At 47.5% G+C, this 20430-nt stretch overlaps 1 protein-coding gene across 2 annotated transcripts in view; it reads right to left on the bottom strand.

Moving 5' to 3' along the window:
- The window catches only part of RASAL3 (RAS protein activator like 3), a 51105-nt gene that overhangs the window by 4706 nt on the left and 25969 nt on the right, over positions 1-20430 (bottom strand). For both annotated transcript variants that reach the window (XM_053371353.1, XM_053371354.1), the window contains 14 exons: positions 19816-19897; positions 18520-18617; positions 17310-17398; positions 16162-16267; positions 15500-15598; positions 13298-13843; positions 11785-11929; positions 9909-10053; positions 6754-6990; positions 6024-6225; positions 4741-4844; positions 2494-2794; positions 1519-1641; positions 328-527 (listed from right to left, as the gene is read on the bottom strand). In XM_053371353.1, the coding sequence (XP_053227328.1) occupies positions 328-527; positions 1519-1641; positions 2494-2794; positions 4741-4844; positions 6024-6225; positions 6754-6990; positions 9909-10053; positions 11785-11929; positions 13298-13843; positions 15500-15598; positions 16162-16267; positions 17310-17398; positions 18520-18617; positions 19816-19897 (2477 nt within the window). The remainder of the gene's footprint in view (positions 1-327; positions 528-1518; positions 1642-2493; positions 2795-4740; positions 4845-6023; positions 6226-6753; positions 6991-9908; positions 10054-11784; positions 11930-13297; positions 13844-15499; positions 15599-16161; positions 16268-17309; positions 17399-18519; positions 18618-19815; positions 19898-20430) is intronic.

Raw genomic sequence — 20430 nt, 5'->3', positions numbered from 1 at the left:
GAAATATCGCAGAGAAAACTATGATAAGAATTATTAGTGAAGGAGCATTAAATGTAATACTGAAAATAATGAAATGCAGATTAAGTGATAAAGACTGGAAAATCTTCAGAGGCAGTTGATGGAAGTCCAAACATTGTATAAGATAAGAAAGCATGTTATGTGATTTTTGGAAATTATTTGTAAAAATCAATAAAAATGTTTTTAAAAAAGATAGTGCCTCGTGACTAGGCACTCAAATCAGGGACAGACTGAAAAGCTTCCAGGAGCCAAGGCACCAGAGCTAAGGTGACCATGCAGGTCTTTAGAGGATCTTGTGGGATCCCGCACCTCATGCTTAGCTGCACAAGGCAGCTCTCGGTCTCCTCCAGCCTCTTGCAGAGAGCCTCTTCCCGCTCCTGAAACTTGGCCTGCTCCTCTAGCAGCATTTGGTTCTGGGTCGTCAGTCTTTCCAGCTGCTCTTCGAAGAGTTGTTGTTTCTCCCTCGCTGTGGTCAGCTCCATCTGTAGCTCTTCCATCTGCTTCCCATACTGTGGGGGTAAACAAGGCTAGTAGTTAGAGCAGCCAGGGGCTTGAAGAAGTGAAACCTCTCTCTCCCGGGTGGCCTTGCACAAGGTCAATGGGGCAGAAGCAAGGTCATATCCATGGCAAGGGGCCCAGAGGCAGGAATCCTTAGGGCTTATTCGCACCTAACTTTTGCCCCACTCTTTCCAGGCAGAGGTCCGCACTTAAAAGCTCTGTGTCCTAGCATGGTGTTTTTGTTTTGTTTTCTGCCCAGAGTTTTGCCTGTGAAAACCTACCCTTTAGCACTCAATCGTAGCAAAAGTCAATGTGGATTTTCTGCAGATGGCTGTTTGCTCCGATTGAGCTTTAAAGAGTGGGTTTTCACGGAGAAAGCTCTAGGGCAAAAACACACCCACCCTGACAAAGACCTTTTAAACACAGACCGTGCCTGGATAGAGCTGGGGAAAGGTAAGTGTGAATAAGCCCTGAGAGATGAGTTCTGGGTTCAAATCCTGCCTGGGCCATTAGCCTGTTAGGAGGCATTCCCAGTCCTCCCCCATCACCTCTTATAGCCTAGGAATGACATTAACAGGCCTGCTTCCTAAGTCTAAACATTACAGAAGCATCCGAAGGTCCTGAATCTTCCCCCTATGCCATTCTCTTCCTCAAGTCTGCAAAATGCTGGGATGCCAAGCACGAAACAGGGTTATGGTTTTTGTTCTGCGGTGGAGGGGGACACTACCTTAGGTAGCTAAGTGTACTGGAACAAAAGACTGCCTCCAGGTGACATAATTCATCCCTTTCTAGACATGGCAGTGTGTCAGTCTACAGGGTGGAAGCCCCCTCTAAACTAGCCAAGCATCATTGCCCAGAACAACATTTTTTTGAGAAATCACAACTAACTCAAGTCAATAGTGGACTGCCGTTCTGGTCCCAGAATGCAAAGTGCTACTAGTGCGTACACTCAGGAGTGGGGGTGTCTGGGTCTGATATTCTGAGTGGAAGTGATTCTCCCACCTGTTCCAGGGGCTGCATGGCATAGAGGCTGCTTTGCTGGGCAGCTGCTTCTTCAGAGTGCCTCAGCCAAGGCACAGTGGGCTTCCGGGGCAGCGAGGCAGATGGGTGGAGCTTCGGATACCCCTAGAACACAATCAACGTTATTATTACTATGCAATAATTTTTATTAATTTTTCTGTTTTACAATTTCAAATAAACATTTTACAAACTTTAAGATATCCAGTGACTTCCCTTCTTCTCTTTCCGTGGTTCATTTTACCTGCATATTTTACTAGGCAAAGGACCCCTGGGTGGTTAGGTCCAGTCAAAGGTGACTAGGGGGTTATGGGGCTCATCTTGCTTCAGACCGAGGGAGCCGGCGTTTGTCCACAGACAGCTTTCCGGGTCATGGGGCCAGCATGACTAAGTGGCTACTGGCGCAACAGAACACCGGGACGGAAACCAGAGCCTACGAAAACACCGTTTACCTTCCCGCTGCAGCGGTACCTATTTATCTACTTGCACTGGTGTGCTTTTGAACTGCTAGGTTGGCAGGAGCTGAGACAGAGCAATGGGAGCTCACCCCGTCGTGGGTATTTGAACTAATGCAGTGGGATTCCTGGGTAAACAAATCAGGAAAGTGACATGGAAGACAAGGGTCTTGTCCTGTGTCAAGAAGAAAGGTCACCCCTGATCACCCAGACCCTATTCACTCTGCAAACATGACTCCTCCAAAGATGACATCCATCTATCATGGATGCTTTAGCTGAGATTCCTGCATTACAGGGGGTTGGACTAGATGACCCTGGGGTCCCATCCGAGTCTAAGTTCCTATGATTCTATGACAGTGGGTGACCCCCATGATGGTGCCTATTCTGCACTCCCTGTGGGCCTTACAGATTCTGGTCCTTTACGCCTTTCCAGGGATCTTGTGTTGAGCTGCAGGCAGTTGGGGGCCACCAGTAGTCAGGAGGGCCAGTCTAGAGCCCCAATTACCTGAGATGCTTTGCTGCTGCCATGTGCAAGGGAAGTACAAAGTCGAGGGCTGCTCTCCCTGCTCTCGGCCACGTGCTCGGTGCTCCTCTGCTTCTGGAGACGTCGGGCTGCCTTGTTCTGAGTCGGGACGCTCTGGGTGCGCTGCACTTTGGTCCTGGTTCTGACCGGGTGCAAAGGGGCCAGCGGCTCTTCCTTCCCTCGGCCTTTCTGAATGCTGGTCATGGACTGGCTCTTGATCAGAGGACTGTGCTTGCCCAGCTCCCGTGGGGGCACAAAACCCGGCTTCTGGTTTTCCGCCTGTCTGGAACACAAGAAGAGAAGAGGAGTTTGGATTGGATATCCTCCTTTATCACTACCCGAATGAGTCTCAAAGCGGCTAACAATCTCCTTTTCCCTTCCTCCCCCACAACAAACACTCTGTGAGGTGAGTGGGGCTGAGAGACTTCAGAGAAGTGTGACCAGCCCAAGGTCACCCAGCAGCTGCATGCGGAGGAGCGGAGACGCGAACTCGGTTCACCAGATTACGAGTCCACCGCTCTTAACCACTACACCACACTGGCTGGAAGGGTGGGAGTTCAGCATGACTATAATGCAACAGACAGCACTTGAACTTGTCAAACCCAGAGCCAGAGAGAGAGAGAGAGAGAGAGAGAGATGAGCCCTGGCTGTCATTCTTTACTGAACATGTGGTCTAAACACTGAGCCTCTTGGGCTTGCCGATTGGAACGTCGGTGGTTCAAATCCCTGCGACATGGTGAGCTCCCGTTGCTCTGTCCCTGCTCCTGCCAACCTAGCAGTTTGAAAGCACATCAGTGCAACTAGATAAATAGGTACCGCTGCAGCGGGAAGGTAAACAGCGTTTCTGTGCGCTCTAGCTTCTGTCACAGTGTCCCGTTGCACCAGAAGCGGTTTAGTCATGCTGGCCACATGACCTGGAAAGCTGTCTGTGGACAAACACCGGCTCCCTCAGCTTGAAAGCGAGATAAGCGCCGCAACCCCATAGTCACCTTTGACTGGACCTAACCATCCAGGGGTTCTTTACCTTTTACCTTGGTTTTTTTTTTTTTTTTACTGTGTGTGAGTAGAGCTGGGGGGCACATAGCAGGGATGGTCTTATTTCATGTAAAAACAGCAAAACTGAAATATATGCATTTTTTAAAAATGGCATAAAGCACTCGTGTTTCTTTGATTTTAATCTGATATTTGAACATGCAAAACATGGAGAATGATCTCAGGCAAGGAGGTATGTGGGTGCCAGGAATTGGGGCTGGGGTAAACGAGGGCTTGTGAGGGCTTGTGGAAATTCCAGGAAATCAGCTAATCTCTATCCAAGATGTAGGACCATAGTAATAATAATTTATGATTTATACCCCGTCCATCTTCCTGGGTTTCCCCAGCCACTCTGGGTGGCTCCCAACATAATATTAAAAACATGATAAAACACCAAACATTAAAAACTTCCCTAAACAGTGCTGCCTTCAGATGTCTTCTAAAAGTCAGATAGTTGTTTATTTCCTTGACATCTGGTGGGGGGGCGTTCCACAGGGTGGGTGCCACCACCGAGAAGGCCCTTTTCCTGGTTCCCTGTAACTTCACTTCTCGCAGTGAGGGAACCGACCATCATCCTATCAAACCCTCAACACCCAAACCGCAAAGCAACTCCATGGCAGGACACAAGCCAATCCCATCTGGGGGAAATGCCTTTCCAGCACCAAATGAATTTGATCCCCTCCCCCTCTTTCTTTTTTCCTTTCTCCTTCTGTGTTGGAACTCCGATTTGGGGACTTCCCTGGCTTTTTTCTGGCCCATGTAGGACCAGTCTGGATAGTTAGCCTTGGTGAAGACTTGACGTTTTTATCCCCAAAAAAGTTTTTGATTGGGTTTTCACTGAAATGAGGCTGCATTTTAATGTTTTAATGTTGTATTTTAATCTTGTTTTTTAAGCTGTATTTCAATCAATTGTTTTTATATTTGGTGTTAGCCAACCCTGAGCCCAGTCTTGGCTGGGGAGGGCGGGGTATAAATAAATTATTATTATTATTATTATTATTATTATTATTATTATTATTATTATTATTATTAAATGTAGTGGCCATTTCAACCCCGAGCATGATCAAGATCTATCTCCTGGATTTCCCTGAAAGCTGGTTTTCTTCTTGAGCCTTGAGAGCCAGCAACCATCGCTGCAATTTCAGTGTATCCCTCCCTGCCAGCCATCCCAAGAGCCAGAAGTGAGTCGTTTGTTACCTGTCCTCTGCACTGGGCCCAAGTCGAACGATGACAGGAACCGGTGTCCCCTCTTGTATAGCACGGAGGATTGTGGGCAGAGGCTCCAGTCTGTCTTTGGTCCGCTTATATGCAACAGAGCAAAAAGTACAGGTAAGAAGAACGCAGTCAGAGGGCTTGCAAAAATGAGAAACCACTGCTACTGGCGTGGCACAACTGACCGAAGGATTTGCTCTCCCTCTGACAAAGGGGAGCAGAGGATCACACTCACACCTGGATTAGACCCTACAAGTCACATTTATGCATTTGTTAAAATATACACACACACTTTATTTTAATGGTATCTCCTGCTTTGGGTGAACCTCCCTCCACACACCTAACCCTTCCAATCCTGCCTGAATTTCAAAATTCAGAAACAAATACCCTTCACACATCCCATCACAAAAACTGCTCCCTCTCTCGTGTCTCCCTGTGCCCCCAAATCAATTCCTTTTCTTCCTGACTGCAATGCCACCGAGTTCCTCTCTTCCAGATTTAACACTTAATTTGTGAATGGGTCACTGAGATATTGCAAACAGATAGCTGGCTAGCAGGGATTTGTGGTTATTATTTATCAGATTTTCCTCAGAAAAGGAAAATTTGGGGTTAGACGGTGAGAAAATGCAGGCTGACCTTTCGGTGCCAAGAATGTCATGGAGTTACTGCAAAACAACAACAACAACAAACACCTTCCATGCACAAGGAGCACCAATCCCATAATAAACACCTGCCTGTAAGCAGCCCATAACAATACAGTGGTACCTCGGGTTAAGTACTTAATTTGTTCCGGAGGTCCGTACTTAACCTGAAACTGTTCTTATCCTGAAGCACCACTTTAGCTAATGGGGCCTCCTGCTGCCGCCGCACCACCGGAGCCCTATTTCTGTTCTTATCCTGAAGCAAAGTTCTTAACCTGAAGCACTATTTCTAGGTTAGCGGAGTGTGTAACCTGAAGCGTATGTAACCTGAAGCGTATGTAACCCAAGGTACCACTGTATTAGCCAAACTGATGGCACCTTTATGTAAAATAGCTGGTATAAGCCACCGATGAGCTGCGGGAGGGAGGGGGATACACAGCAGGCCTGAGGAACATGGATGACAGGCGTTGACAGATGCAAAGTCCCTGATGGATTGGCTTCTGCTCCAATTGCTGGCTCCTCCTAGGCCCCGCTACCCATGAGCAGGCCCAGTCAATGCATCTTGCCACCAGGGGGCAGGCCAAGCCCATCCAAGTGGAGGTGCCACACAAGACAGGCAGCTGGTACCTCTTCCAGGGTAGAAAAGATGTTGCAGAGCAGGGAATGCAGGATGGACAATTCCAGGGCCAGGTCAATGCAGTCGTCATAAGCAGGCAAGTGGATGGCACTGCCAGGGCTGGAGACGCTGCAGAGGAATGACTTCATGGTGCCCCAGTTGCGCTCCAGAAACTCATTCATGAAGCTCATGTACGCCTCCTTTTCTCCAAACCTGCAGAAAATGGAATAATAATAATAATAATAATAATAATAATAATAATAATAATAATTTATTATTTATACCCTGCCCATCTGGCTGGGTTTCCACAGCCACTCTGGGCGGCTTCCAACTGAATATTAAAAAAAATACAGCGTCAGACATTAAAAACTTCCCTAAACAGGGCCGCCTTCAGTTGTCTTTTAAAAGTAAAATAGTAGTTTATTGCCTTGACATCTGCTGGGAGGGCGTTTGTAGTGGAAACGCGGAAGACAATTGTATTTCGAGGAGTTAACCCTGCCCAAACAAGACATGAGTACACTGTAATATTTCTGAATAATTAATTTCTTATTATATCGAACGATTAAACAATCTACTTGTTTGTGCTCATTTCAGATTGCTTTTAAAAACTGCCGACCAAATCTGGTTCACCAGATTACGAGTCTACCGCTCTTAACCACTACACCACACTGGCTCCAAGCCATTCTCAAGCCTCATAGTGAATCAGCCTTCCTGGACACAGGCAGAGACACAGTTACCTACGTGGTAAAGTTTGCCAGGTTCTGGATAACCTTAGCCGCCAGAGTGAGGGTGCGGGAGGTGGTGTCATCCGGGTACTCTTGAGTGAGGCCGAAGAGGCTGGGCGACATGATGGCCGGGCAGAGGAAGCGCAAGAACAAGGAGGCAGAGATGAGGCGCTGACCGATGCTGGCTTTGCCCCTCAGCTGGCATGCCTCCTGCCAGGCAGTGAAGACCTCGCTGAGCTCAGCTGGAAAGGAGCTGCAGAGAGAAAAGAAGGAGTTGGCTGGCTGTGAGAAGGCCTGAGGGCAGACATTTTGTGATGAAGGGGCCGCACAGAACACCTGGATAGGATAGGGAATCACTACAGAACAAGCCAAAACCGACTAAGACATCTGAAGCTGTGATATTCATAAAATAACATCCCGTTTCATAAAATTATCAGTTTCTGCTTGACAGCGATGCCAGCCTTTTTTGCACACAATGCCAAAGTCAGGCATTTTTGCCGCTTATTGGACAATGCGGTATGATACTGCTCCGTCGTTTTTTCCTCATACTTTACAGCCGCTTAAAGTGGAAGTTGGACATTCGGGGAAAGATCCAGGAATATCCCTCAGCTGAAACTCCCGGCTCTCCCCACAATGGCTGCCGTTCTAGTGAAGTGACACAGAGCTGAGTTGGACAGAAGCACATCCTGAAGGAGAACAATAACAGACCCAAGGAAGGTCTCTTGACTACTTCACATTGTTACCTGAGCCAAAGTAATGATTTGCCAATGGCTGGCTCAGTGACTGGCCTCAGAAACTCTGAGGACTCCTCCTGTCAATCTGCTTATTCTGCAGTCACCCTGATTTGCTTACACAGTGATTAAATTATGGGCCTCTCCAGACATCTTTGTTACTGGGCATTCATTAAAATATCAGGGCAGTTACAGTATATGCAATCCCACTTCCAATGCTGTTTGTGCCCAGAGGTTTCAGGACAGATGTACTGCTTCAGTTCCAAGCAATGAATGACCTATAGCTTCTTATTGAAATCCCACAAATGTTCTGGCGATTCTTGTCGTCCCACTTTTCCTGTGTTATATAGTGCAAGAGAGCCCACCTAGACATGCATAATGTGGAAACATTGGGGAGGAATTAGAGAACTAATTAAGCAGTATAAATTTATTTATTATAAATATATCACTAATGATGACATTTTTCAGGATACACCTGCCTTGAGAGGTCCACAGTCCATACTTGATTGAATGTTTCTTCTGATTTGCTTATAGGGTGCTTACAGTATATGACAATGAGCATTCATCCTGATTTCCTTGCAGTCTTCCTGTTAATCTTTTTTTAAATATAATTTTTCTTAAATTTTCTGTTTTACCATTTCAAATACTCATTTTACACCCTTAAGATCTCAATGACTTCCCTTCTTCTCTTTCCACAGTTCATTTTACATATCTTAAATCCCTGCAAATTTTGCAAAAACTATACCAATCAGTTTTCCATTATTGCATCCATCGGAACTTATTGACACTGTTGAATTTATCTTAATGCTGCCAGCGTTTTCAGCTGTACACAATTATTTCCCATATATTCACTAAATGTTTTCCAATCTTCTTTAAACGTATGTTCTTCTTGTTCTCTTATTCTATGTGTTAAGTCTGCAAGTTGTGCATATTCTGCCAGCTTAAGTTGCCACTCTCCTTTGGTTGGGACCTGGCTCGTTTTCCATTTTTGGGCTAACGAAAGATGGGCCGCAGCTGTTGCATACGTAAAAATCTTCCTGTTAATCTCCGTCCCACACTTCTCAGGGCATTTCTATGTCACTTTCCTATCTGCAAAAAGGCTACAGGTTTGTTTTGGGGGTTTTTAATGGATTTGTTGCCCAGGGGTAATGGAGCACGCCACTTCAATTGCACTAACCTAAATAGTGCAATCCACTCTGCTAGAAATCCTTTCTCTTGTCCTCAGATATGAGAGTTGCTTGTCTTATCCTGCATAGAATCAAAGGCACTCATTTCATTATGACTAGGGTCGCTTCCAAGCAGCCTGTTTAATGAGCATTCAGCCCAATTTGTTTACAGAGAGATTAGACAACCTTGGCTATCTAATGAGCAATCATCTTGATAAGACAAATCTGCATCAAGCAGTTGCCATCTCACTCTTCCCTTATTGCAAAAAAAAAAGTCCAATCTTTGGGGGAAGTGGGTTTCTTTCACAAGAGCTCCAAATCAGCATGAACTGTGCAGCCTGAACTTCCTGGGACTTGACTGAATCCCACCCCAAAACAGTGACACTCTGGTAGCGCTTGCGGAGCCCCGACATCTCGGGGAACCCCTCCTCAAACTGAATGCCCTGCCTATGGAATGTGAAACACAAGAGCAGTCAAGTACAACATTCCTAGAGTGAACATGTTTACACATGGGGAGGAATGTTTGTCCAGCCAGCATGTAAACTTCCTGTTTCCTTCTGGGCTGGGACAGACTTCCTCTGCATGTGACTAGAGGTGGGCGTAGCCTCACCTGTGCAGGTAACAAAAGCATAGGACTGGCCGCCATCTCTCCATCTCTATGACTACTTTCGTCGAAGAAGCAACATCTGCTTAGCCAAAGATGCTCTCTTGTTCTCCAGCCAAGAGAGGACAAAGGGACTGTCTCCTTATGAGATAGTTTCCAGGTGTATGTTGCTTTTCTAAGCTAAGTCTGCCTTCTGGGATCCGATTCTGAACAGAATGTGAGTGAGTAAACTCTTTTTATACTTTTATAGAAGTCGTGTCTTATCGTGAGGGAATAAAGGGGAAAAAATACCAGAACAGTTATTATAGAGGCTTTAGCGAGCCTGAGCAAACGCATCCGCTGTGAGTTTAAAAAGGGGAATGTTACTCTGCTAAATTGTGAACTTGTTTACACAAGTTGGAAAGGCTATAATCAAACAATATATCCTCTCCTGCATCCCTGAACATTCCCAAACTGCCGGTCCCCATTCATTTGGGCCAGAGTGCTGCCTGGCCGAGGGGGCCGTAAGAGGGATCCCGGACTGCAACTTTCTGGCCCGATACTCTGTGAATGAGAGGCATAGTGGCGGGCACAGAAAACCACAAATGGTGCCCCCGGCTTCACTTCTGCATGCCCAGTGGGGAGAGCGTCCGCCCCCCTCCACCCGCCAATGACCCACTCAAGCACTCACTGGCTAGAAACAGCAATCCTCCGGAAGATCTCTTCACAGATGTGCTGCAGGTTGCTGCGGTTGTCAGCCAGGTCACACGGCGCACATTTGCTGGGATCCACTTCACAGCTGTCCTCTAAAGTGTATGGCTGGGCGACTATATCACCTGCAACACAGCCTCATGCTTTAATTTCAGCCAGGCTACAGTGTTGGCTGTAGTTGCAACAGGGATACCTTGGACTACAACATGACCCGCAATGAAGACCAAACTCAGGGCCAGATTGAGGTTTGATGAGGCCCTAAGCTATTGAAGGTAAAGGTAAAGGGACCCCTGACCATTAGGTCCAGTCGTGGACGACTCTGGGGTTGTGGCGCTCATCTCGCTTTACTGGCCGAGAGAGCCGGTGTACAGCTTCCGGGTCATGTGGCCAGCATGACTAAGCCGCTTCTGGCGAACCAGAGCAGTGCACGGAAACGCCGTTTACCTTCCCGCCAGGGCGGTACCTATTTATCTACTTGCACTTTGACGTGCTTTCGAACTGCTAGGTTGGTGTAATGGGGCCCTTTATATGTCCAGCTGTCCTTTGTCAACAACAAATTACCTCTGTTTTTTTGTGTTGAACATATGCTATATGATAATTTATAGACCTAATAGGTATCTAAAGCCATTTGCACATGTTGCCATGCAGAATGTAGGCACCCTATATATAGAAATGAGCAAACCGGTGATATTTTAGGGAGCAGGCTAGCAGGCGGGGCCCATGACTTACGTCATAGGAGCCTACACAACACAAAACACTGTTGCTGTATGTAGGTTTTGTTTTATTTGTTTTTTATCTTGTATTTTGGAAATGTACATCCAGTTTTTTCCTTTAATTTTTTTTGCCCCCTGCCCAAGAGAGGGGGGCCCTAAGCTATAGCTTGTTTAGCTTACACGTAAATCCGGCACTGACCAGACTACTTGAGCATGCCCAGCTAATACTGCCATGAAGGGTCGTTTTGCATAGACCTGAGGTCAAAATGACTTCTTCTTATTTCAATTTTATATACCACCCTTTATCAAAAGATCTCAAGGCGGTGCATGACATTAGAAACACTTTACAAAACATCTATAATAACTTAGTAAAGAAAGCATACTGACTGACAGCCGACTAAAAAATAATCATCATAATAATTATCCATCGCCCACACTTTTACAGGCCATAGAGAGTTGCAAGCTGTACTTTTTGCATTCCGTTGCCACTTCTTTTCTTTTTTTAAATTTATTTATTTGGTTTTTCAAATTAACATTTTACGCTCACATATCCAACATACATCATAAAATCAAGATTTCAAAGACTCTCCTGGACTTCCCTCCTCCCCTTTGTGGGTCCTATTGTTAGTCATTTCCTCCTGCATCTTTTATAATAATCCAAATCTTTTCCATCTCCATTAAATCCAAAATTCATCATTAAACTACAAGTGTTATTCCAATCCTACTAACAATGATAACTGTTTACAATTACTTTTAAGATAAATTATAAATTTCGCCCATTCCTTATTAAAATTCTGGTTTTCCTGATTTCTGATTCTTCCGGTCATTTTTGCCATTTCAGCATAATCCATCAACTTAATCTGCCAGTTTAAGTTTAACCAGAGAAGAATGGCATTCTGTGCCGATCCTGCAACTGAGGATAGCACTCATGCAGATGTTGAAGTGGGTTCTAGGTCACAAAATAAAATATGTTAAGTCTTTAAGGGAGCACAATACTCTTGGTTGCTAGAGCCCCAAACGCTGGGGTTTCCTCTGGTAGCAATCAAGCAGAGAAACCTAACTAGCTCCTTCAGAAAATGCTGCACGCCCCTACCCGCCAGTTGCCAACTTACTCACGCCCCTACCCGCCAATTGCCAACTTACTCAGTGTGGACAGCAGGTAAGGGCCTCCCACCAGCTTCATGTATTCATCGATGGCTTTGGTGGCGAGTGTATTTTCACGGAAAATCAGTGCTTCGCGCTCATCGAAACGGTCCAGCTCTGACACACCCAAGTCAATGAGAAAGTCCTGCAACACAGGACAGGAAGGGTTAGTTGGACAAACCCTACCCTTCCTCAGAGATCTCCCATACCAACTGACTCACCCTGGAATCCTGATTCTGAACCAGGCTCCCAACCTAGTGATATCCAGGGCCCTGTGTCCATGCTGTGACTCTGGGAAAGTGCAAAGCAGTCCAGGGTTATTCTTGCAGCAAACTTGGCTTCCGAGAGCCACTTTAGTAACCCTGCAATACTAGAAAACCCTAGAAGGGAAGCAGGCTGTAAGGCTAGAACCAGCAGAACACAATGACAGGCGAGGGGGATCAGCTTTGAACTGGCTGTGAGGCTGTTGTATCCAAGGCCTTCCCATCTTCTACGTTGTGGGCCAGCCCCAAGACATTTTGGCACCTGAGGCAGATCCCAAAATGGTGTCCCACTCCCTGCCAGGGAAGAAGGGGTGGGTGAAGATCTACATCAGGAACATCAGAGCTTTCCCCCCCCAGCTGGAACTCAATGGAACGCAATTCCAGAACCTCTCAGGTGGACGCCATTGCCATTCTAAGAGAACGAGGGAGGTGTTCATGGTGAGTTCCGACACCTCTAGCGCTGAAGGTGGTCATGGGGATAAGTCAGCCTCAATAGTTCCGTTGGTTAGAGCATGGTGCTGATAATGCCAAGGGTGATGTCTAGGACTGGGCAGAGGAGGAATAGTGGAGACCCCCTCCCCATCCTGACCCTCCCAGGAAGGAGGAAGAGGAAGGCAATTTAGATTTACAACAGTGGTCTGCGGGAGGTCACAGCTCAGAGGCAGATGAGGGGGAAAGTTGGGAAATGAGGAGGAGGAGGCAGAATCGGAGCAACAGCTGGCTGACACATTGTCATTAGAAAGCATTCCAGACCCTCCATCTCCCAGAACACAGTGAGCCTTAAAAGTAGGAGAGCAAAGAGGTCTAAGACAAAGGGCACATAGAAGAACCCGTAGAGGAGATGATGAGAATGTGGGAGAGACGGGGGGTGGAGATTCACTCGGGACAATGCCACTATCCAAGAGGCTGGGCTCTATGGCCTCTCTGTAAAGATTGAAATAAAAAAGGACAGTAAGAAACTTTTCCTCGTCTTTATACTTTCCTGGGCAGCCAGCCAGGAGCCGCTGACAGCATCCTGACAGGTGCAGGTTCAATCCCCGTATGGAACAGCTGCATATTCCTGCATTGCAGGAGGTTGCACTGAATGGTCCTCAGATGTAGAATGATAGGATCACAGAGCTGGAAGGAACCCTGAGGATCATCTAGTCCTAGATATCTGCTGGCCCTGTGGATCCTGCCGCCCAAGGCAGTCGCCTTGCCTAGCCTCATGAGTGGGCCGGCCCTGTCTACCTTTGCAAACAAAGAGATACCTTGGCTTTCCCTGTGCTTTGCAGGACGCGAACCAGCACCCCGGTCAGCTCCTCCTTGTCCCGGGCGTTAAGGCTGTGCTCTAGTCCGGCACACAGCTCCCGATAGTGGAAGGTGAGATACTCAGCAAACTCCTTGTATTGCACGATGGGCAGCACTCGGATGTTGCAGTAGCGTCCACGTAGCCGTAGGGCGGGCGTGTTGGGCCTGTCTCTGCCCAAGGGGTACCACCTTTCCAAAGGCTGGCGGACCGCAGCCAACTCCTTCAGGGGAACGGCCATGCCAGCAACCGGGCTGCCCTTTGCCCGCTGCTGCCCGTCCTCCTCCTGCACCAGGCAGACCTGCAGCTCCACTGCTGGCGGAAGAGTCTTCAGGTCAAAGTGCTCCCCCCAGAAGATGGTTCCAGCGGGGCTGGCTGGCTTGGTTGTGGTGCGAGCGTAGAGGACCCCATCCAGTCGCACCTCGCCCAGGTAGCGCTTCTTGGGAACCAGGTCGCGAGCTTCGTACACCCAGAGGCTCAGCATGCGTTCGATCCGCTCGCAGTTGTCCTGGGGAAATGAGCCAGCGGTTTGGTTAAGAAAAAACCGAGACATAGAGCAAGGCAAGCGGATGCAGCTGGAAATCTGTCACTCGAGAGGCAGACTGAATGCAGGATGAAGGGAAAGCAAGAGGCAGGTGAGATGAGGTTGAAGGCAGAAGGAGGGTCAAGGTGGAAGAATGGAATTGTAGACTTGGTAGGGACTCTGAGGGTCATCTAGTTCAACAATGGAGGCAGAATATATGTTTCATTCTCAAAGTTAAATTTAATTTGCTTGATTTTGTTATTGGGGGTTGGGAGGAAGGAACCTGAATTTACATCCAATGAAAAAAATGCCTTGTGCAATGACTTTGAATGCACTTGTTCACTGTGGATTTTAACTATGTGCTATGCAATGTATATAGCTCAGAGATGAACCCGCATTGATAAATGAACTAAAAGAGTGGTGACTTAATTCGTTTTTTTAATAAAAAAAGCTGGGGGGGAAACAAAGAAACAATGGAGGCAGAATCCAGCAGAGACAAGGCCAAAAGACGGGAGGAATTCAGGGCCTGTGTTTGCTCCTAAGTACAGCTGTGCTAACTCTTCTATGAGACCATGGAATGGTCAGGCCACAACTTCTGCCCCAGAGGAGAGGTGTGGACAAGTGCAGAGAACAGGACAGATGTCAGGGGCTGGACTGAGGAGGAATGGTGGGGACCACCCCCCTTTCTTCTGAACCTTCCCGAGAACAGGAGAACAGTATGGATTTAGATCAGTGGTTTGCAGAAGGGCATAGTTCAAAGGCTGCAGAGGGGGAAAGCTGGGAAATATTGGGAGAGGAACAGCAGGAAGAAGAAGCACCAGTGAAGAGACAGCTGACAGAGTCCAGTGTCCTTGGAGAGCATTCCTGACCTGCCGCGCCCCGCGGACCAGGTGGTCATTGAGGGTATTAGAACAGAGATCTCAGAGGCCGAAAGCTCAGGTGCAGGACTGACATAGATTAGGGGACATGAAGGAGGGATGGGACTTTACTTGGAGCAACACCATTTCTAGAGAGAGACCTCATTCCTTTGTCTCTCGCTGTGATTATTGAATAAACTAATTGGTACTCTTCTTTTTTATCTGCTTCTTTGCTGCCACCAGGGGGAGGGATCTGATTCCTCGAAGCCTGACAACAGAGGACGGGGATTTATACAGGGAATAGAGATAGGAGAAGACAAGAGGGAAGGGTGAGTGAGTGGGCAAATACACCACAGGGCAAGTGGGAAAACTGGTTACAAAGGCAGCATGCACCCCTTGCAAGCAACACAAAGTACAGAAGATGCTTGTTTTGATGAATTGGAAGAGCCGCAAAAAGATTCCATTGAGCACATGGATTGACAATATGGACAGACTAGCTACATACGAACGAATTGCATGTCGACGCAAATTAAGAATGGATAAATATGAAGAAATCTGGAAGGAATACTTAAGCGATAAGGTGGACAGTGGTGGTGAGTAGGGGGAGGAGAGGTGGGGTGGTATTGTTAAAAAGGTGTAGCTGTAGGTATATCAGTACTCAAATCTGAATTGTTAAATTGTGTTATTAGTGTTATTGTGGTTTTTGTTACATGTGTTTTTTATGGTTGTTTGTATTGAAAAAATGATTAAAAAATAAAAAAATAAAAAGTAGATGCTTCTTTACCATACTGGGCTGGACAAGCCGGCGCAAGTCATCCATCCAGCGGGTCCTCTCGGCAGCAGAGCCACAGCTGAAGCAGCGGCGCCCCGCAGTGCTCAGCACCTGAGAAGAGGAAAGGGAGGGTTGTGCTTAAGAGCACCCCCTGGGTTTGTCCCATGGGCAACCAAACCCTGGGGGACTTGGGAGTGACAAGGAACAGGCAGGGTTTAATCCAAGCCAGGCATCAGCACTGCGTCCCAGTGCCAATGCTAGGGCCTCGCTGTAAGCTTAAAAAAAGTGCTTGCATTGCTATCTCCTGCTAAGAATGACCAGCCTCTGGCTTTGCCCTACTCCTTCCCCAAAATATGCTCCTCTGCTTCGTCTACAGGTCCAGTCCCAACAAAGGAGCTTCTTGCAGCCCCTCATGTAGCCACGACAGCTTTATAGATAAAACAACACAGCAGATGACAGAGCTTCAGCCTGAAGGCAGCTTTGTTGAGGTTGGGAAGCCGAGTTCTCCACGTTTTGGACCAGCTGGAGGAGACAGAGTCCCCAAGTGCGTACAGAAGGCATTTCTTTCATCGCTGGGTCAAGCTCCCACCCACTCAAGGCCTGGCCCTGAACGTCTCCCTTCATAACTGGAGAAATGCAGCTTCTCAGGTCAAGGGATGACAATAGGCTCATACCTCAAAGCAGTACCGCTCTCCCAGAAGGCTGTTGTGAAGTGGGCGGATCAAGGCATCCTTTTCGTTGCCCAAGTCCATGAGAACAGTCGGGCCAGGAAGGGTCTCCCTGGAGGAAGTGACAAGAGAGGCCAGGATAGGAGCAGACAGTGTGGATGGACAACCCTGAACATTTGACACCATCACCAACAGAAGCATTGTTATCCCTTCCTTGCATATTTTATTAAGACTTTTATTTCTGCTCAGATTATACTAACTTTGCAGCATCTGGCAGAAAAACTTATCATAGGTTTGTCCCTCCCTTAACAGCTTTCTTTGTCTTCTTTCCTGCCATTTTCCTAGAAGCACCAACCTGGAACTGGAGGAGATGTTGGAAGAAGAGTGAAACCCTATCACGGGGCGAGCACATACAGGGTTCAAAGGGAGCCCCCCCTTCCTAGCATCATAACCCGGGGGAAAGGCCATGTGGGCCCCCAGCCAAACAGAGTGGTTGTGAAGCAATCTGGTACCCGCAACAAAGTAAACAGAGCATCCTTTCAGGCATGGTGAGTTTGACAAAATGTCCATAGCATCCTACCCCCTCTGAAGAAGACATGGTGCCAGCATTTAATGCAGCCAATCCAAGTTATTAGATAAATTCCCTGATCTAACCTTGGTTTCGTTCTAGTTCTCAGGAAATATAAACACAGGCGGAAAGAAATGGGGCCCATTGCATCCACAAAAGGTAAAGGTAAAGGGGACCCCTGAACATTAGGTCCAGTCGTGACCGACTCTGGGGTTGCAGTGCTCATCTCGCTTTATTGGCCGAGGGAGCTGGCGTACAGCTTCCGGGTCATGTGGCCAGCATGACTAAGCCACTTCTGCCGAACCAGAGCAGCGCACAGAAATGCCATTTACCTTCCCGCCGGAGTGGTACCTATTTATCTACTTGCACTTTGACATGCTTTCGAACTGCTAGGTTGGCAGGAGCAAGGACCAAGCAATGGGAGCTCACCCCGTCGTGGGGATTCGAACCGCCGACCTTCTGATCAGCAAGTCCTAGGCTCTGTAGTTTAACCCACAGCGCCACCTGCGTCCCATTGCATCCATAAAGAGGCATAAAAAACAGAAAACAATGGACGCTTCTGTTCCAAACTGGCTTCAGGGCCTACCTGTTACCATTAGCAACAAGTCCAGTAGAGGAGTCAGCCTTGGCCTGGAGCCGTCCTTTCCGGTCCTTGATGCGTTTCCATAGCAGCCCCTAAAGATGGTGTGAGATGTAATAAATGCAATAAATAAATGAAGAAACGAAGGAATTCTGAGTGCAGAAGAGTGTTTATCTGTGTGACTTGCCCCATAACAGGAGTGTGGAACTTGGTTTGCTCTAGATGCGACTGGACTGCAACGCCCACTACTCCCAACTATCGGCCATGGAGGTTGGGGCTGACAAGAGTTGGAGCCCAACAACATCTGGACGAACACAGGTCTCATCTGACAAGCTCCCCAGGTCAGATAATGGTGCTACCTTATGCCAACCAGACCATCATGAGCCCGCTCAGCCCAGTGCTGTTTTGAAATAGTTCTTCGTAAACCAGAGATTTAGGGACGCGGGTGGCACTGTGGGTTAAACCACAGAGCCTAGGACTTGCCTATCAGAAGGTTGGCGGTTTGAATCCCCGCAATGGGGTGAGCTCCCATTGCTCAGTCCCTGCTCCTGCCAACCTAGCAGTTCAAAAGCACATCAAAGTGCAAGCAGATAAATAGGTACCACTCCAGCAGGAAGGTAAACGGCATTTCCATGTGCTGCTCTGGTTCGCCAGAAGCAGATTAGTCATGCTGGCCACATGACCCGGAAGCGGCTCCCTTGGCCACTAAAGCGAGATGAGCACCGCAACCCCAGAGTCGGTCATGACTGGACCTAATGGTCAGAGGTCCCTTTACCTTTACCTTTAAACCAGAGATTTACAGAAAATTGGAACTATTTGAAGAGCAACTGTAATCAACAAATTATGCTAGTAGGACTACAAAAAGTTTTGTAAGGAGGAATATATGAAATATTGCAAAGAAGAGAAAGAAGAGAGACATTAGTTATGATATTTAAATGTAATAGTGAAAGTAAGAAATGTAAATTAAGTGAAAAAGATTTGAAAATTTTCAGATGTGATTGATGGAAGTCAAAAAAATTATATAAGATATAAAAGTATGTTTAATAATTATTGAAAATGATATGCTAAAAAAACTAATAATATATAAATGAAATAGCTCTTCGTAGTCTCCCTTGAGGAGTCATGCCTCCTTCCCAAGGCCCCCCTCTTTTTTCTGCTCCCAGTAAGCACCAGTCTGGGCTCCCTGAACCTGTAATATACTGAACATCTTCTGTACCTTCACGTTGCTGAGCTGCGAGCCGGAGGAAGTCTCTTGGCAGGGTCTTTTTTCGGGAGTCTGTGAGTCTAAGAAGCTTCTTCCCTCAATGAGCATTTCTGTCGGGAGCAAAATGGACCAAGCAAAGTGGACTGGTTGGCTGTCATGTTGGTTAGAAGAGGCAGTTCCTGGAAGATGGGAGCAAGCGGTACCCAGTACCCAGCACCCAGCTCACCATTCGCTGCTCCCTCTGTATCCTGGACTGAGGCTCTTTGCCAGCCCAATTCTGACCCACCCAATGCATGTTGGCGCCGGAGGCGGATCCCAAAATGGTGTCCCCCCCTCCCCACCAGGGAAGCAGGAGTGAGGGAAGATCTATATCAGGAATACGGGGGGAATAAAGATTGACATCAGGACCTGCTGCTCCCGTGGACCTGCCTCACCTTGCCTCACGGGTGAGGTGGGCCTGCGAAATGAATGGTCACAAATACCGTATTTTTCGCTCTATAGGACGCACTTTCCCCCCTCCAAAAATGAAGGGGAAATGTGTGTGCGTCCTATGGAGTGAATACAGGCTCCTTGGCTTCAGCGATAGCAACGTGAAGCCACCTGAAGCCCCCGGAGCGCAGCGCGAACTCCCACTGTGCTCCGGGGGCTATCCGCAAGCCTTCGGAGCACAGCAGGAGTTCCCGCTGCGCTCCGAAGGCTTGCAGATAGCTGCCTGAAGCCTGGAGAGCGAGGGGGGTCGGTGCACACCGATCCCTCTTGCTCTCCAGGCTTCGCTTCGCTGGAGAGACGCTGCACAGTTTTCCGTCTCTGCGCAGTGCGAAGTGGGAGGAGAAATGGAAGGGGCTCCGTTTCTCCTGATGCTTCGCTGAAGGGGCGCTGAGCAGAGAGGGGGAGAATTCCCCCCCCTGTTCTCCCCCTCCTATGGTCCGGTGCATCCTATAGAGCGAAAAAATACGGTACTTTCTACGCTGGAGCTCTCAAGGAAACATTTTGACACATGATACAATGGCTCTCCTGATCTTGTGCCAGGGGAAATTGTTCAGGCTCCACCACCTCTGTTACCTCATTTAAAGGATCCCAATTTGCGGAGCAGGTTGGTGGCTACTGAAAACTAGCTTCCCAGTGGTTGGTAGGGCTCTGACTCCGTGGCTCACATGATTTGGGTTGTTGGGCTTTGATGTCAAAAATACAAATACCCTGGGCACGATCTCGGAGGCTGGCAAGGACTGGATCCTTCCAGCGCCCTGCTCTCCTTTTCAACAGACTCTCTCTCTCTCTGTGTGCATATGGCAGTCTCTCAGTACTCACCATTGTCCCTCTGGGTACCTGGCGGGTATAGTAAACTTGACTCTGAAGCAGAACTGGCTCGTTTCCCATTCTGGAGCAGACCCTAAAATGGCAAACCAAACACCACGGACAAAATAGATGATAGTGATAATGATTTCCCTCTTCCCCATTATTCTACACTACAGCAGGTGAAGACTTTCTTGTTCCAACAACAAGAACTACTGTATTTTCCACTCTATAAGACGCACCAGACCACAAGACGCACCTAGTTTTGGGAAGAGGAAAACAAGAAAAAAAATATTCTGAATCTCAGAAGCCAGAACAGCAAGAGGGATCTCTGCGCAGTGAAAGCAGCAATCCCACTTGCTGTTCTGGCTTCTGGGATAGCTGCGCAGCCTGCATTTGCTCCATAAGACGCACACACATTTCCCCTTACTTTTGAGGAGGGAAAAAGTGAGTCTTATAGAGCAAAAAATACAGTAAATGTTTTTTAAGGAAAGGGCTGGTGCTCTGATGCTTTTATTGGCATGATCTGTATGTTTTAATAGAAAAAAATAAAAATAAATTTTTGATTGTTTTACATGATTGCTTCCCCCCACCCTCAATGTTTTTAGCTGTTTCTATTTTAGCTGTAAG

This window comes from Podarcis raffonei, chromosome 17 (genome assembly GCF_027172205.1).
Source record: "Podarcis raffonei isolate rPodRaf1 chromosome 17, rPodRaf1.pri, whole genome shotgun sequence".
Lineage (NCBI taxonomy): Eukaryota > Metazoa > Chordata > Lepidosauria > Squamata > Lacertidae > Podarcis > Podarcis raffonei.
Note: the sequence above shows the minus strand (reverse complement) of the source record. Positions and strands in the feature narration are given on the sequence as shown.